The sequence below is a fragment of the Elephas maximus genome, chromosome 3, assembly GCF_024166365.1.
Source record: "Elephas maximus indicus isolate mEleMax1 chromosome 3, mEleMax1 primary haplotype, whole genome shotgun sequence".
NCBI classification, from domain to species: domain Eukaryota; kingdom Metazoa; phylum Chordata; class Mammalia; order Proboscidea; family Elephantidae; genus Elephas; species Elephas maximus.
In genome coordinates, this window is record NC_064821.1 from 25,255,581 (window position 1) to 25,273,995 (window position 18,415).

At 39.2% G+C, this 18,415-nt stretch overlaps 1 protein-coding gene across 1 annotated transcript; it reads left to right on the forward strand.

Annotated features, from left to right (window-relative positions):
• Window positions 1-16,859: 16,859 nt before the first annotated feature.
• On the forward strand, window positions 16,860-17,849 carry LOC126072103 (olfactory receptor 18-like). Its single transcript, XM_049876768.1, has one exon. It carries the CDS (start codon window positions 16,920-16,922, stop codon window positions 17,847-17,849), a length of 930 nt encoding a protein of 309 aa, XP_049732725.1. The 5' UTR covers window positions 16,860-16,919.
• The last annotated feature ends 566 nt before the right edge of the window (window positions 17,850-18,415 follow it).

An 18,415-nucleotide genomic window follows, 5' to 3' on the forward strand; every position in this document is an offset into this window, starting at 1 on the left:
TATCAACACTTGTGTCATCTTTTTTGGTGTGTGGGTTGTAAATTGTGGCAAAACCTAAAATCTACAACTGTAAATCTTGCCTCTTGGTTACATAATTTTTGTAGCTTTCAGAGATTTCAATCTCAAAATTTCATATCTGAACATTGCTTCCTTTGTCACATCTTTTTTGGGACAGTGGCAGTATTCTGGGATATGTCAACCTGCTCGTTTAAGTCCCATTTTAGCTATGGAGCCATCTGTAGCTTGTCTTCTATGACCCAGGATTTGTGGTATAATGCACAACTCTATTTTTATGTACTTAGAATCTTCATCCTTTACCGTAATTCATGTCTATTACCCAAAATACTTTCGTGTCTAAGAGAACCGTGTACGCAGGTTATGTGTGAGAATGCATTTCACTGGTCCTAAACCTTGACTTCATAATGCAATCATCTAGGAAGCTAAAAAATATTGATGCTTTGGTCCCACCTCTATGGATTCTGATTTTATTGTAATGGTGTGTGGCTTGAGCATAAGATTTTTAAAGCCCCACAGGCGGTTTTAATGTTCAGCCAATGTGAGAACTACTGATCTTCAGACTCTTCTTCAAATATGACTAGTTCGTTGTGGGTCTTTTACTCCTCCTAAGCACCTGCTGAACATCTCAAAGTGATCAGAGCTCACAATGGGAAAGATATGAGAGAACGTACCCTAGCAACTGTAAGTGGTTTTCCCAGTATTCCTGATGATGTTTCTTCTCATATCTTCTCCCTCTACATCATGTTGCTGTCAGCTGCTTTTGAGTTGCATCCCTGACACATGGTGACCCCATGTACATGGAAGAAAATATTACTCAGCCCTGCACCATCTGCATGACACATTGTGGATCATATCATTGTGATCCACAGGATTTTCACTGACTGAGTTTTGGGAGTGGATTGCCATGCTTTTCAAACTAGTCCATCGTAGTCTGGAATCTCTGCTGAAACCTATTTAAAATTTTTCCATAATGCATGACTCTATCGGCAGGTGCTTGCTGCACATGAGGTCCATTGATCGTGCATCAAACCTGGATTTCCACAGGGCAGGGTAGAATTTTGTCAATGAATTGCCACTGATTCTGCCCTGCACACTGTAAAGTTGGTTATATGTGTTTGTTGATAAGCTATTGTGCCCTTCCTCCAGATTCACCCTTCTCTACTTTGCTCTGTGATGCTGGGAGGAGAGTGGAGGATCCTAAACCACCATTCTGATTTCCCATCTGGCTTTATTTTTAGGTTTTTCTAATAATGATCAGTAAAGTTTACCACATCCTAATAAGCTCTACTACATTTTCCTTATACCTGTTTCCTTAGAGTTGGTGTGGTAGCCTCTTTCAGCAGGTACTGTCTCTGTATTCCCACGTTGCTCCTTTTTGCCTTTCAGTCTTTGTATATCTACTGTACAGGCTACCTCAGTGAAATGCTCTTCATGGGGTTTTCACTTTTCTTTGTTGAATCCTGACTGATAAATTGTATTTGGGGAATAAAGGTATTTGTGAATTGTCAAAAACTGGCATATTTCAAAGCATGCCCAGGAAAAAAATGGTGGTTGTAAATGAAATATCTTGGTTAAGGTTGTACAGCTGAGGGTTGGGGTGGTGGAATCATATTTCTGATTGCTGTGGCTCTATTGCTGCTCTTGGATCATTAATTCACCAAATCATTATGAACAAATGAAATTTTATCTTATTTTTTATTAGTCTAGTATAGCAGAGGGTCATGTCTTCAGGAAAGGAGAGCTCTTGTGTTTCACTTGTAAGAGACTGACGAAGACTTTACTGTGTTACCATGTTTCCCTATCTTGGACTCTTTCTGTGTTAGAGTACATGGGTGTACGATGTGCCTTAGACATATTGACATAATTTCCAAGGGAGCAATTTGGGATGCTCTGCCCAATCAATAGCTTAATTTATTCTGTCTTCTACCAGTGGGTTAAATCACCTAGGAACTTTCCTGATGAGAAACTTTAATAATAGATGACAGAGGGTGACCAGGTCATGGGAAGAGATAGCCCTCATTAAAAATCAGGAAAATAGTGCTGTGATTCTCTGGTTATTATAAACTGCAATGAGACTTTATGAGTCACATCTACCCTAAAACTAAGTTGCATATGTATTTCTGCAAACTTTGAGGTGTCCAAAAAAAATGGATGCATCCAAGATATTGCTTTCTTTTGATATCTCATGGTAATCTCTCTTCAAAGGTAACGTTTTCTTCTCCTTTTTAAACAGCAAGACTTAGAATGAGTGATACTAGTTGATTAATGCTTTGAATGGGAAAAAGACTGGAAGGAAATATGCCAGAGTTACCGTAAGGTGGTCATAAAGCGATGTACTTATTTTTGATTTGGATGAGGAACCACAGATAATAAATACAAAGGGTGTGGGATTTGATGACATACCTCCAACCAGATCTTGGCTTATAAACTGGGCACTTTTGGCAACTCAGCGCACCCCACTGAGCCTCAAAGTCCTCTTCTTCAAATTGAGATTAATAGTACTAATTCTCCAAGGCCATTGTAGCAACTAAATGTAATGTTTTCAAGGTTGGATCAAATAGTAGTTTCCCTTCAAATGGTAGCCCTTAATATCACTTTACAGAAGTTCGTTTTAAATTATATTCCAGGAATTCAAAAAGAACTTGGTATTACAAACTGTGGTCTTAGGCATAATATAGAACACCTTTCTGTTTAACTTGTTCCTCTCTATAGCTGTGATAACAAAAGCAGTCATCCTACAGAGTGGTTAAGAGAAGGTAATCAAAAGCACTGATTAGAACAGTGCTTATTACCTAGTAATTACCTAGTAATGGATAAATAGGGGCCCTGGTGGCATAAGTGGACATTAACGTAGTCATCATACGGATAGGCCAATAGAGTATTTAAACTAATGGTATTTGCAGGGAAAATGTTTGATTTTCAACATTAGCTCTTCTAACTCAGTATTTGTTGGGACGTGGACTTGTTATTTAATTCTCAAGGCCTTTGATTTTTCATTTTCTATATTATTTAGCTGACAGCATTGTAAGGATTAAGCAGATGTCATACATGGTGAGAATTCAATAAATATATCATCTTTGTTGCCATCTACTGTAACACAAATGCCATTCAAAGAAGTTATTTGAAGTTCACCTGTACTTCATCTTGGATTGGTTGATTAACATCACAATTTATCTTTACACAACAAGTCCTTGAGAAGTTCAAGGGCAGGGATTAGATATCATTTATATATAAACTAAAAATCTACTGCATTAAGACCAGAAATTAGTCACATCTCTACTTGTATAATGTAGCAAAAATAAAAAAAGGTAAAAAAAGTTGAAGACAATTTGACATCAGTACCCCCAGTAGTTTTCTTCCTCCACTGAGCATAATCACTTCTATAAAAAAAACCAGTGCTTCTATAGAGAACTTTAATAATTCCTGAAGAAATGTATAGTTTGTTTGTTTTTGTTATTGTGGACATTTCATAGGATCTGTTATTCACCATTTAATTGTATATGCAAGAATAAGAGTCACAGAATGAAGGGTAGAGTTTGATAAGTTCTAAAAATAACACAGAAATAAAAAATTGAGAGTAGATGTTTCTCAATCAGACATCTAAAAAGGGAATACAGGAATGTGGTGTCTTTCCTTTTCCCTTGTGGATACTGATCCAGAGACAGAACTGGTAAAAGCACAAAGCAAATCTCTATTTTTGCCACAAGAACACAACTATCCTTGGTTTTTATACACCTGTCCTCTACACTACCTTTGGCAATGACTTTAGAAACTGATCCCCTTTCCACTATGTTTAATATTAAAATTTTGCCACTGTCCAAGTATGCTAAAAGCTCTCAACACTTTTCCTCTACCTCTCCAATCCACTTCTACACACCTGACATTTGGTTTCCCCAAAATTACTCCCAACTATTTACCCACACAGGTAAATAGCATCCTTTGTACATACTCAACTTCATTAGGTATATGTTAAAGTTTTCTTGATATCAGTTAATGACAAGTCAATCTCCATATTCTTCAGAAGAGAGAAACTTCACTCAGATGGGCACATGGTTAGGGCGTAAAAGGTGCAACACACCAGCATTCCACTTTATCTACTAGGGAAAAGTCTAGATAAGCCAAAAGCACATTTTATTAAAGGTTTCAAGAGTTGGGAATACAAAGAAATCTAAGGGAAAATTACAGTCTGGAGTGAAGTGAGCCCTTTGTAGCTAAGCAGATATCGTATGCTGCTGGGGATATCTGTTGAACTTGGGCATGAAAAGGCTGCAACTGGCCTAATGGAAAGACTCTGCTGGTGCCAAAGAAACCAGAGGGCCTTCTGAGTTCAAGGCCAGGAGTAGCATGGTGGGGTTTGTAGGAATTCTACCATGTGCCTGTTTTTCTTCAGGGAATGTTTTCTGAGTGTGTTCTCCCAACAACTCCTACATGCTGTATTCACACTCTTGTGGATAATCATTCTCTTGAGTGTGTACTGGACTCAGTTAATTGCTTCCATCAAATAGAATTTGGAAAACAATTGGAATGTCGCTTTCAACAAGGAGGTGTAAAGAGAATCTGGTTTTCACCTTGCTAGGCTTCTCCTGCTCTCTGGCCAGCTCACTCTGACGAAAGCCAGCTTCCATGTTACCAGCTGCCTGGATGAGAGGCCCAAGTAGTCAGAAGCTAAGGGAGGCCTGTGGCCCATAGCCTGTGAGGAGCAAATCGTGCCAACTGACACCTGAGTGACCTTGGAATCAGATCCTCATCCCATCAAGCCTTGAGATGACTACAGCCCTGGCCAACATTTTGAATATAGCCTTTAGTGAGGCCCTTGGAGGTATCTGGGGGAAGGATCAAGTTACCAAATTAAGTATGACAAAATAAATAGTTTTCTAAAATATCAACAAACCTTAACTACACAGAAGAATTAGAACCAGTGTGTCATTAAAATACCAAAAAGTGTAAACTGACAGCACATAAAACCCCAAACCACATGCAAAGGCTATAGAAAGAAGGTAGAAAGTTGGAAGTTTTCCTTCCTGACACAAATATTAATTCAGAAAATGGAAATAGTATTAGATTCTTGCTATCGAAGACCTGTTGTTGTTGTTATGTGCTGTTCAGTTGAGTTCTACTCATAGTGACCCCATGTGACAGAGTAGAACTGCTCCACAGGGTTTCCTAGGTTGTCATCTTTATGGGAGCACATTGCCAGGTCTTTCTCCTGTGGAGTGGCTAAGTGGATTTCCGCTGCCAACCCTTTGGTTAGCAGCGGAAGGAACACTTTATCCATTGGGCCACCAGGGTTTTTATAGAATACTTAATCTTTCTTAATTACATGATTCATTCAATGGGTTTGACGATAATAAACCACACCTGATTTTTTAAATTGAAAACAAAAAAAAAGTGTCTAGTTTTAAGATCTGTACAACTTTGAGGCGGGAGGTGACGAATACAAGTGAGCTTCCTCCTTAGAATGGGAGGGTCCAGATACCATGGACATTCACTTTTTCCCACTCCTGTTACTTTAATATTAGCATGTCTTCAGAGATTGGAATGCTGTGAACCTATGTGGTTAACTGTGAGCTCTGGGTATGGAGCTCTCAAGACCATACAACTCTAAACAACTAGCCTGTGCCCTCCATGCCCTCAGTTTGCCCATCCTAGTCCAGCAAACTCCATACCCGTGTCTCTCCTCTAGGGTGGCATCTGCCTCAGGAGGCTGACACCTGAGTCTCTCTTCCTGCCAGTTCTGAGGAAGGAGCCTCAGCTTTCAAGCCCACCAGAAAGAAAGGGGGTGATGGACATACACTCCTTGGTTGTGCCCCAGCAGAGACCCAGCACAATCCAGTGAATGTCATGGGAGTCAGTGGACACAGAGGGACTGGGAGCGTTGTTTCCTCCTCATCTGGATGAGCAGCACACTTGGGATGGCCGGATGGGAGGCACTGAAGTACTAAATTTCAGCTCAGAGGTCTGTGAAGTTTCTGTTCCTGGTTCTGGTAGACATCTGAGAAAGCCAATTTAATGTTTTAATTTCTTCTACATTGGTTCTAACTCCCATAGGCACTTCCCCACCAGAGTAGGAAATGGGTCCCTCTCACCAGTCCCCTAACCACTTCAACATATTCTTCTAGATGATGACAATAATGACAATGATGAGAACCATGACAGTAACCACGGCATTATGAACATTTATTGAAGGCTGCGCAGTGCCAGGATCTGAACTAAGTTTTCTATGTAACTTTTTTCCTTTTATTGCACAACCCCATCTAGAAAAAAGCAACATACATTATGTCATTTCACAGAAGAGAAAAGGAGCACAACCTTTTTTTTTTGTAACTTGTTCCAGGTCATGGGCCAGAAAAGGTTGAAGGCACACTTGAAATTGGGCAATGTGACAGCAGACACAGGGCACCTGGCCGTATTCTTCCCTGCTCATCTTGTAATTTCACTTCCGTGATCTCTCCATGCAGAGACCCCCTGCTCACTTTGCTTTTTGTGGGAGGTTCCTGCTAGACCACAAAAGACAGCAGTGGGCACCTCTTGATGCCTCAATTATCAGACGTCACCTTGAAGACTAAGGTGCTCCTGACCCAAGCCATGGTATTTTCAATCACATCATATGCATGTGAAAGGTGGACAATGAATAAGGAAGACCAAAGAAGAACTGAAGGCTTTGAATTGTGGTGTTGGTGAAGAATATTGAATATAACATGGACTGCCAGAAGAACAAACAAATCTGTCTTGGAAGAAGTACAACCAGAATACTCCTTAGAAGCAAGGATGGCAAGATTAGGTCTTACATCTTTGGACATGTTGTTAGGAGGGATGAGTCCCTGGAGAAGGACATTATGCTTGGAAAAGTACAGGGTCAGCGGAAGAAAGGGAGACCATCAATGAGATGGATTGACACAGTGGCTGCAACTGTGGGCTCAAGCATTAGAACGATTGTAAGGATGGCTCAGGACTGGGCAGTGTTTTGTTCTGTGGTACATAGGGTTGCTATGAGTCAGAAACAACTCGACAGCACCTACCAAGAACAACAACTGAAGCATTATACTTTCCACAGAGATCTTTAAGAACTCCTGAAGTAAGAAATACATGCTTCATTTGTTTTTATGTCATGGAGATTTGATGGAATCTATTATTCACCATTTAATTGTATGTGCAAGAATAAGAGTTGTAGAACAGAATAGGGTTTGATATGTTCTATAAATAACACAAAGAGAAAGATTTGAGTGTGTACTTTCCTCATTCGGACATCTGAGAAGGGAATGCTGGAGTGTGGAACATTTCTTTTTTCCTTTAAGAATACTCAACCAGAGAGAGAAGTGGGAAATGCACAAAGCAAATCTCTCTTTTTACCACAGGAACACAACTCTCTTTGGTTTTCATACACTTGTCCGCTACACCAGGTTTGGCAGTGTCCTTAGAAACTGATCCCCTCTTTCTACTGTGTTTAATATTAAATATTTCCCATTGTCCAGGTACAGTGCTTATCATCTACCTCTTCAATCCACCTCTACACACCTGCCATTTGGTCTCCCCAAAATTGTTCTTGGCCATTTATCCAAATATAGGTAAATAGCATCCTTTTGTTCGTATTAAGTTTCACTTGCTGTATGTTCAAAGTTTCCTCATATCAGTTAATAACAACTTAATCTCCTAGTTCTTCAGAACAAAGAAGCCTTACCCACGTGGCCACATGGATAGGGTGTCAAATGTCCAATATATCATCATTCCACATAATATACTGGGGAAACAAAAGAAAAGTATATAAGCATAAAGTGCATTTTATTAAAGATTTCAAGAGTCCTGGCCACAAAGAAATCTAAGAAAAATTGCATTCCGGAGTGAAGTGAGCCCTTTCTAGTCAAGCAGAAATCCGAAGCTGCTGGGGATAGTTTTTGAATTTGTGCATGGAATGGCTGTGACTGGCCTAATCTTGATGGAAGGACTCTGCTGGTGTTAGAGAAACTGGAGTGGCTTCTGACTGCAAGACCAGGAGCAGTGTGGTGGAGTTTGTAGGAATTCTACTATGTGTCTGTGTTTCTCCAGGGAATGTGTGCTGAGAGCATGGTGGTGCAATGGATTGAGACTATGCTGGAAAGCAGAGGGACTTGTCTAGATTCTGGTGGTGCTTAGAGCCACTGTCCTTATAGAGAGTGAAGCTTGTGTAGTGTGTAGCTTCTGAGATTCTCCCAATAACCCTCACCTCTTGCATTCATGCCCTTGTTGATAACCATGACCTTGAGTTGTGCTGGACTCAATTAATTGCTTCCATCAAAGAGAATCTGGAAAACTATTGGAATATCACTTCCAACAATGGGGTGTAAAAAAGAAACTGACTTTCATCTAGCCAGCCCTCTCCTGCCCTATGGCCAGCCTACTGTGATGAAAACCAGCTTCCATGTTGTCAGCTGCCTGATGGAGAGGCCCATGTGGTCAGAAGTCAAGGGAGGCCTCTGGCCATCAACAGCCAGTGAAGAAAAAATCCTGTCCGCTGACACCTGAGTGACCTTGGAATCAAATCCTCTTCCAGGCAAACCTTGAGGTGACTGCAGCCCTTGCCAACATTGTGAATGCAGTATTCCCTGATGTCCATAAAGGTATTTAGGTGGAGAATTGATGCTACCAAATAAGTACAACAAATTAAATCGTTTTTTAAAGTACCAACATACATTAACTACAAAGAAAAATTAGAACTGGTGCTGTCATTCAAATTAGCAAAAAATATAAATTGCTGATGCATAAAACCCCTAACCACATGCAGGGGCTTCAAAAAGATGATAGGACATTCTCTCTCCTTCATGACACAAGTATTAATTCAGAAAATGAAAATAGTGTCAGATTCTTGTTATAGAAGATCTGTTGTTGTTGTTTGGTACTGTTGACTTAATTTTGACTCTTAAGGACCTCATGCAACAGAGTAGAACTGTCCTGTAGATTTTTCTAGGCTGTAATCTTTTTTTTTTTTTTTGAGAATTCCTTGGGGTTTTCTGTGTATAAGATCATGTCATCTGCAAATAGAGATACTTTGACTTCTTCCTTGCCAATCTGGATGCCCTTTATTTCTTTATCTAGCCTAATTGCTGTGGCTAGTACCTCCAATGGAAACCCTAGTGGTGTAGTGGTTAAGTGCTATGGCTGCTAAACAAAGGGTTGGCACTTCGAATCCACCAGGTGCTCCTTGGAAACTCTATGGAGCAGTTCTTCTCTGTCCTATAGGGTCTCTATGAGTCGGAATTGACTCAACAGCACTGGGTTTTTTGTTTTTTAGTACCTCCAACACAATGTTACATAACAGTGGTCATAAAAGGCATCCTTGTCTGGTTCCCAATCACAATAGGAATGCTTTCAGGCTCTCCATTTAGGGTGATGTTGGCTGTTGGCTTTGTATAAATACCCTTTATTATGTTGAGAAATTTTCCTTCTATTCCTATTTTGCTGAGAGTTTTTATCATGAATGCATGTTGAACTTTGTCAAATGCCTTTTCTGCATCAATTGATGAAATTGTGTGATTCTTGTCTTTTGTTTTATTTATGTGGTGGGTTACATTAATTGTTTTTCTAATGTTGAACCATCCCTGTATACCTGGTATGAATCCCACTTGGTAATGGTGAGTTATTTTTTTGATATGTTGTTGAATTCTATTGGCTAGAATTTTGTTGAAGATTTTTGCATCTACATTCATGAAGGATATAGGTCTATAATTTTCTTTTCTTGTGGTGTCTTTACCTGGTTTTGGTATCAGGGATATGGTGGCTTCATAGAATGAGTTAGGTAGTGTTCCATCCTTTTCTATGCTCTGAAATACCTTTAGTAGTAGAGGTGTTAACTGTTCTCTGAAAGTTTGGTAGAGGTCTGCAGTGAAGCCCTCTGGACCAGGGCCTTTTTTTCGTTGGGAGTTTTTTGATTACCTTTTCAATCTCTTCTTTTGTGATGGGTCTATTTAGTTGTTCTACCTCTGTTTGTTAGTTTAGGTAGGTAATGTGTTTCTAGGAATTCAGCCATTTCTTCGAGGTTTTCAAATTTGAGTATAGTTTTTCATAGTAATCTGATATGATTCTTTTAATTTCAGTTTGGTCTGTTGTAATATCGCCCCTCTCATTTCTTATTTGGGTTATTTGCTTCCTCTCCTGTTTTTCTTTTGTCAGTTTGGCCAGTGGTTTATCAATTTTGTTGATTTTTTTAAAAAAAACAGCTTTTGGTCTTGTTAATTCTTTCAATTGTTTTTCTGTTTTCTATTTCATTTAGTTCAGCTTTAATTTTTATTATTTGTTTTATTCTGGTGCCTGAGGGTTTCTTTTGTTGCTCTCTTTCTATTTGTTCAAGTTGTAGGGATAATTCTTTGATTTTGGCCCTTTCTTCTTTTTGGATGTGTGCATTTATTGAGATAAATTGGCCTCTGAGCACTGCTTTTCTGTGTCCCAAAGGTTCGGATAGGAAGTATTTTCATTCTCATTGGATTCTCTGAATTTCTTTATTCCATCCTTAATATCTTCTGTAATCCAGTCTTTTTTGAGCAGGGTATTGTTCAGTTTCCAAGTGTTTGATTTCTTTTCCCTGCTTTTCCTGTTTTATTGATTTCCACTTTTATGGCCTTATGATCAGAGAAGATACTTTGTAATATTTCAATGTTTTGGATTCTGCTAAGGCTTGCTTTATGACCTAATATGTGGTCTATTCTAGAGAATGTTCCATGTGCACTAGAAAAGAAAGTATAGTTGGTTGCTGTTGTGTGGAGTGTTCTGTATATGTCTATGAGGTCAAGTTGGTTGATTGTGGCATTTAGATCTTCCGTGTCTTTATTGAGCTTCTTTCTGGATGACCTGTCCTTCACCGAAAGTGGTGTGTTAAAGTCTCCTACTATTATTGTGGAACTGCCTATCTCACTTTTCAATGCTGATAGAGCTTGTTTTATGTATCTTGCAGCCCTGTCACTGGGTGCATAAAGATTTAATATGGTTATATCTTGTTGGTGTGTCCTTCCTTATCCTTTCTGGTGGATTTAACTTGAAAGTGTATTTTTTCAGAAATTAATATTGTCATCCTGCTCTTTTTTGATTGTTGTTTGCTTGATATATTTTTTCCATCCTTTGAGTTTTAGTTTGTGTCTCTAAGTTGTGTTTCTTGTAGGAAGCATATAGAAGGATCTTATGTTTTAATCCATTCTGCCAGTCTCTGTCTCTTTATTGGTGCATTTAGTCCATTTATACTCAGGGTAATTATGGATAGGTATGATTTTAGTGTTACCGTTTTGATGTCTTTTTTTGTGTGTTGACAGTTTCTTTTTCCCACTTGATTTTATGTGTTGAGTAGATTTTCTTTTTATATTGTCCTTTCCTCATACTTGTTGTTGTTGATTTTGTTTCTGCTGAGCCTGTATTTTTCCCTTGTATTTTATTTTGATGAGCAGCATAGTTTGTCTCCTTTGTGGTTACCTTATTATTTACCCCTATTTTTCTAAATTTAAAACTAACTTTTATTTCTTTGTATCGCCATATCTTCCTTTCCATATGGAAGGTGTATGATTACATTTCTTAATCCCTCTTTATTATTTTAATGTTTTCTTCTTTTGTATAATAACATCATTGCACATCATTGTTACCCTGTCATGAGTGTTTTTTTTTTATAAGCTTGTTTTGTTTTTTTTTTGGATTTCCCTGTCTGAGTTGACTTCTGATTGCTCTGCCCAGTGTTCTAGTCTTGGGTTGATACTTGATATTATTGATTTTCTAACTAAAGAACTCCTTTTAGTATTTCTTGTAGTTTTGGTTTGGTTTTTACGAATTCCCTCAACTTGTATTTATCTAGAAATGTCTTAATTTCACCTTCGTATTTAAGAGACAGTTTTGCTGGATATATGATTCTTGGCAGGCAGTTTTTTTTTTTCTTTCTATTTTTGAAATATGTCATCCCATTGCCTTCTTGCCTGCATGGTTTCTGCTGAGTAGTCCAAGCTTATTCTTATTGGCTCTCCTTTGTAGATGACTTTTCGTTTTCCCTCGCTGCTCTTATAATTCTCTCTTTATCTTTGGTTTTGCCAAGTTTAATTATAATATGTCTTGGTGACTTTCTTTTAAGACCTACCTTATGTATAGTTCGATGAGCATCTTGGATAGATATCTTCTCATCTTTCACAGTATCAGGGAAGTTTTCTGCGAACAAATCTTCAACAATTTTCTCTGTATTTTCTGTTATCCATCCCTGTTCTGGTACTCCAATCACTCGTAGGTTCTAGGCTCTAATCTTTATGGGAAGAAATCCACAGCTCTTTCTCGTGTGGAGTGCGTGTTTTTCAATTGCTAACTTTTAATTGGCAGCTGAGTGCTTTAACCACTGTGCCACCAGGACTTTTATAGAATTCTTAATCCTCCTGAAATTGCATGTTCATTCAATCTGTTTTAGAATATTAAATCACACATTGATTGTTTAGATTGAAAAATTAAAAAAAAAAAAAGAATGAGCTTTATCTTAAGAGCTGTACAACTTGGAAGTCAGAGGTATGGAACACAGATAGGCTTCTTCCTTAGAATAACAGGGCACAGATAACAGGGACATTCAATTTTTCCTCTTTCTGTTTCACGTATACTAACAAGTCTTCAGAGATTGGAATAACATGAACCAATTTGCCTAATTGTGAGCTCTGGGCATTGAGCTACCAAAGTGATACAACTGTAAATATCCCACCTGTGACCTCAAGGCCTTCACTTTGCTCTTCCCAGTCCAGTGAACTTCATAACTGTGTCTCTTCTCTACATTGGTCCTTTGAATCAGGAGGCCCATGCCTGAATCTCTCTTCCTGTCAGTCTTGAGGAAGGAGCCTCAACCCTCATTGCCCACCAGGCAGGGGAGTGTTGGTGAACCTATACTCCTTGGTCATGCCCCAGCAGAGACCCAGTGCAATCCAGTGAGTGCATTGGGAGACAGTGGACACAGAGGGGCTTGTGAGCATTGTTTTCTTCTTATGGGGACAAGCAGCACACTTGGGATGGCCAGATGGGAGGCCCTGCATTGCTATGTTTCAGTTCAGAGGTCTGTGAAATTTCCATTCTGGGTTCTGGTAGAGGTTTGAGAAGGCCTATTTAGATTTTTAATTTCTTCTACATTGGTTATGGCTCCTACAGGGATGTTCCTACCAGAACAAGAAATGGGCCCCTTTCATCTGTCTCCTAAACAGTTCAACAAGATCTAGTTGATGACGATAGTAATGATAATGATGAGGATGATGGTAGTCACCATAGTATTGTGAAAGTTTATTGATGGCTGCCCGGTGCCAGGATCTGAATGAAGTTTTCTGTGTAACTTGTCTTTTTTTTCTGCACAACCACACCTAGAAAAGAGCAACACACATTATATCATTTCATAGAAGAGAAAATGAGCACAGTTTTTTTTTCTGTAACTTGTTCCAGGTCATGGGCTAGACAAGGTTGAAGCCAGGTTTGAATCTCGGCTGTGTGACATTGCCATATTCTCCCCTGCTATCAACCATGCCATTCCACTTCTTTGGTCTCTCCACACAGAGACCCCCTGCTCACTTTGCTCCTTTGTTGGAGAGTTCTGCTAGACCACAGTGGACAGCAGTAGTGCCTCTTGGTGTCTCCACTGTCAGAAGGATACAGGAGATGATCACATCAGGAGTTGGCAGATGGTAATCAGGACAGGTCTCTCTCTTGTCCCTTCTCCTGGAATTTAACTTAGCTGCTACTTCCTTTCATCAGTGTAATTTAGCCCATTTTTTTTCAGTCTAGGAGACTTAAAGACAGGATCTTGAGTTGTATTACTTGTCGGCAATCTGGACTGAGTTTACAGGTGTAACTTAGATGTATCTTTGATTAGGTCCCCTGGACTTTTGCTTTAAACTTTTTGAAATATGAGGAAACAGAGTGAAGATGGTTAATGCATGGGCCTCAGTGACATATAATTTAATTGTAAATCCTGTCTGTGCTACTATGATCTGTGTGCCATGGGGCAGGTTCTCAGTATCTCTTAGTATCTGCCATTTGAGTTGATCCACAGCTGACTGACAGAGAGATCTGCATTGCTCTAAGGATTGAACAGATAATACATATTATATATGTCATTAAATGTATGGTGGATGCCTATAGTCAGGGCACATTAATTTTACATATTATTATTAGTATTTTTGTAAATTAGATAATCTTTATACCATTCAACTAATATATCCTGTGGTCTGACAGGTTTTTTTTTTTTTTGTCTGGATCCCTGTAAGATGATTTTATTTCCATTCTTATCCAAGTAGATATTGAATCCTTGGAAGTAAACCACTGAGTCTCATCAATTTCTGATTCCCCAGAGCATATCCTGTGCTTGGCAAAGAGTAGGCTACAACCACCACCACCACAACAAATCTGTGTTCAATATGGGATAGACCTTTGGTTCTTTTGATCCTTGGTTCACAGGATCAGATCATGGACTGTACTGCTTCCACACTGAGTGCTTTCCTGCCTGTGCTTTCGTTCCCCCAAGAATGTCCAATAGGGCTAGAGATAAGAAAAAAAAATAGGGCATGAATATATCTATATCATGGGCTTTCTATGGGACCTATTTATTTAGTAGAGTGTACAACATTCAGAAACCTTTGTTGTGTAGTGGTTAAGTTCTACTGCTGCTAACCAAGAGGTCAGCGGTTCGAATCTACCGTGCACTCCTTGGAAACTCTATGCCCCATGCTGTATGGGGCAGTTCTACTCTGTTCTATAGGGTGACTATGAGTCAGAATCAACTCGATGGCCATGGGTTTGGTTTGGTTTTGGGGTACAACATTCAGTTATTTAAAAAAAAAAATTGTGGAGATTTTCATAAAACTAAAAAGGAAAAATGGAGAAGAAGGGAAAAGTAAATCTTACTGTGTGAACCTGGGCACATTTTATGATTTCAACACATTCTATTCTTGAATTTCCTGGGACATATTAGGTTTCTATCTTTCCCATATAATCAAATAAAACAGGGATTATATTTCAAAAATAAACCCACTACTCTCATATTGAGTCAAATTTTGACTAAAAAACATTGTCTAAGTATTTATTAAGTGCCAAACCTTTGTTAGTGGCCGTGTGCATCCTAGCAATGGGCATTATTGCCCCCTATGTCCAGGTAAGAGTGGTTGAAAGACACTCCAAATTCATTGTGTGACAGATGTGTGATTTGGACCTTGCCCTTCTGACTCCTATTCCAGGATTCAGTCTCCTCAACCAGAGCTGAATGATTGTGTTTCTTTTCAGATGAGCAAATGGAGACTGAACCATTGATTCTTCCTCTTACAACACAGTGAGGTGAACTCTGAATTAAGAAAATAGGCCAAAAGAAATCATATTAGATCTACCAATAGAAATGAAGAAGTGAGTTGCTATTTTTTTTTCCTCTTACAACACAGTGAGGTGAACTCTGAGTTAAGAAAATAGGCCAAAAGAAATCATATTAGATCTATCAATAGAAATGAAGAAGTGAGTTGCTATTTTTTTTTTTTTTACACAGTGAAAAAGAGGCACAGAGTGTTTCTGAACAGTAAATTGTCGTTTAATCATTGGTGCATTTTAATCTAATATCATCTTTGGAATTGGCTATGTTGTGTAATTTGAACATTTATCAAACACTTAGTTATCAAAGTTTGATGTCCAATAAGCCGAGAAGATATATACTTTAAAGAGGTTTTAAAGGTGACCCATATAGTTGAATGACCATATATGTCCATATAAGATGGATGTCAGAAAACCAAAGAATGATGAAAACCTGTGAAGATAATTGACGTATATGCACACTCTCTGATTATGAACATTTCTTTTAATTTAGAATCCAGCTAATGAGGTCCCTGGGTGAAGCAAATGGTTTGAACTCAACTACTAACCTTGAGATTGGTGGCTAGAAGGTACTCTTCAGCACCATGGAAGAAAGCCCTGGTGATCTGCTTCTGTAAAGATTAAGGCCGTGAAAAGTCTATGGAGAGGCTCTGTTCTTTAACACATGGAGTTGCCATGAGTTTGAATCAACTTGATGGCAATTTCTTTTTTTTTAAATATGTTCCTATACCGTGTGTGCTGTTTTATAAATACTCCAAATCAAGGGTATAAATAAAGTACATTTGACTGCTTCTTAAAAAGAACAACCAATTTCCATTGAGTAGGTTCTGACTCGTGGTCACACTATGTGTGTTGGAGTAGAACTATGTTACATTGGGTTTTTAATCACGGATTTTTCAGAAGGAGATCACCAGGTCTTACTTCTGAGGTGCCTCTGGGTGGACTCCAACCTCTTGCTTAGTAGCCAAGTGTGTTAATGGTTTGTACACCCAGGAACTGCAAGCAATTCTTAGTGTCATTTAACTGAAATGATTTTTTTTCTTAAAACAAGGGTATTTCTTATTGCATATGTTTCTCTCTTAGAGAGGAGTGATATTTTGCACTTTCTATGAACTTGTTGGAAACCTTGGTGGCGTAGTGGTTAAGAGCTACTGCTGCTGACCAAAAGCTCCTTGGAAACTCTATGGGGCAGTTCTACTCTGTTTTAGAGGGTTGCTATGAGTTGGAATCGACTTGACGGCAGTGGGTTTAGTTTTTTTTTGGTTTATGAACTTGTTATCATAAAATATCTTTGCCATTTTAACCCTCTTTAGCCTAGCAACTCTAAAGTGGTTGGGTACAGAAAAAAGTGAATAGTACAGAAAACAATGAGGGAAGAGTTTTGAGAAATACAGTGGTTGGGTTTGCTGTAACTGAGTAATATTGCTTAAATTACTGGGATATTAGGTCCTTAAGTGTGAACCATATGTGAGTTTGCAGGCTTTACTTGTGAGTTTCTCAAATTCAAAATACAGACACAATACTGGGTGGCTGTTCACCTGTTTCTTTTTAACAATCTTCTTCTGTTTTTCCAAAAGCTGTCGTGTAAGTACATGGAGCCACAGAATCTAACAGGTGTCTCCGAATTCCTCCTCCTGGGCCTCTCTGAGGATCCAGAACTGCAGCCCCTCCTCTTTGGGCTGTTCCTGTCCATGTACCTGATCACTGTGACTGGGAACCTACTCATCATCCTGACTGTCACCTCTGACCCCCATCTTCACACCCCCATGTACTTCTTCCTCTCCAACCTGTCCTTGGCTGATATTGGTTTCATTTCCACCACAGTCCCAAACATGCTAGTGAACATCCAGGCACAGAGCAAATCCATTACCTATGAGGGCTGCCTGATACAAATCACCTTTTTTTACCTCTTTGGATGTCTGGACAGTCTGCTTCTCACTGTGATGGCTTATGACCGGTTTGTGGCCATCTGTTACCCCCTGCACTACACAGTCATCATGAACCCTCGCCTCTGTGGCTTGCTAGTTTTGGTGTCCTTTTTCCTGAGCCTTTTGAATTCCCAGCTGTACATTTCAATGGTGTCACAACTTACCTTCTGCACAGATGTGGAAATCCCTCATTTCTTCTGTGACCCTCCTCAACTCTTTAACCTTGCATGTTCTGACAGCTCCACCTATGCCATATTAGTATATTGTATTGGTGTCATCTTTGGTGCTGTTCCAGTCTCAGGGATCCTTTTCTCTTACACTCAAATTGTTTCCTCCATTCTGAGAGTCTCATCTTCAGGTGGGAAGTATAAAGTCTTTTCCATCTGTGGCTCTCACCTGTCAGTTGTTTGCTTATTTTATGGAACAGGCCTTGGAGTGTACCTCAGTTCAGCCATCTCATCTTCTCCCAGGATGGGTTCAGTGCCCTCAGTGATGTACACTGTGGTCACTCCCATGCTGAACCCCTTCATCTACAGCCTGAGGAACAGAAACATCAAGAGGGCCCTGTGGAGGCTCCTCAGCAGGACTGCCTAATGTCAATACTTGTGCCATCATTTTTGGCCTCTGGGTTGAAAAGATGGCAAAATCTAACACCTGAAATCGTGAGTCTTGCCTCTTGGTTACATAATTTTGTAGCTCTCAGAGGTTTCAGTCTCAAGATTTCATATCTGAACATTGCTTCCTTTGTCACATGCTTGTTGGGATAGTGGGAGTGTTCTGGGATATGTCAATCTGCATGATCAAATCCCATTGTAGCCATGGAGCCATCTGTCACTTCTCTTCTATGACCCAGGATTTCTGGTATAATGCAGTACTCTATTTTTATGCACTTAGAATCTTCATCCTTTACTGTAATTCATCTCTATTACCCAGACTACCTTTGTATCTATCAGAACCCTGTATGCAGGTTATGTGTGAGAATGCTTGACTTTGTAATGGAATCATCTAGGAAGCTAAAAAATATTTATGCTTTGGCCCTACCATTATGGATTCTGATTTAATTGAAACAGTGTGTGCCTTGAGCGTAAGGTTTTTAGAGCACCACAGGTGTTTTTAAGGTTCAGCCAATGTGAGAACTACTGATCTTTTCAGACTTTTCT

Coding starts and splice junctions, on each gene's coding strand:
- LOC126072103 (XM_049876768.1), top strand. CDS start 16,920: ATGGAGCCACAGAATCTAACAGGTGTCTCCGAATTCCTCCTCCTGGGC.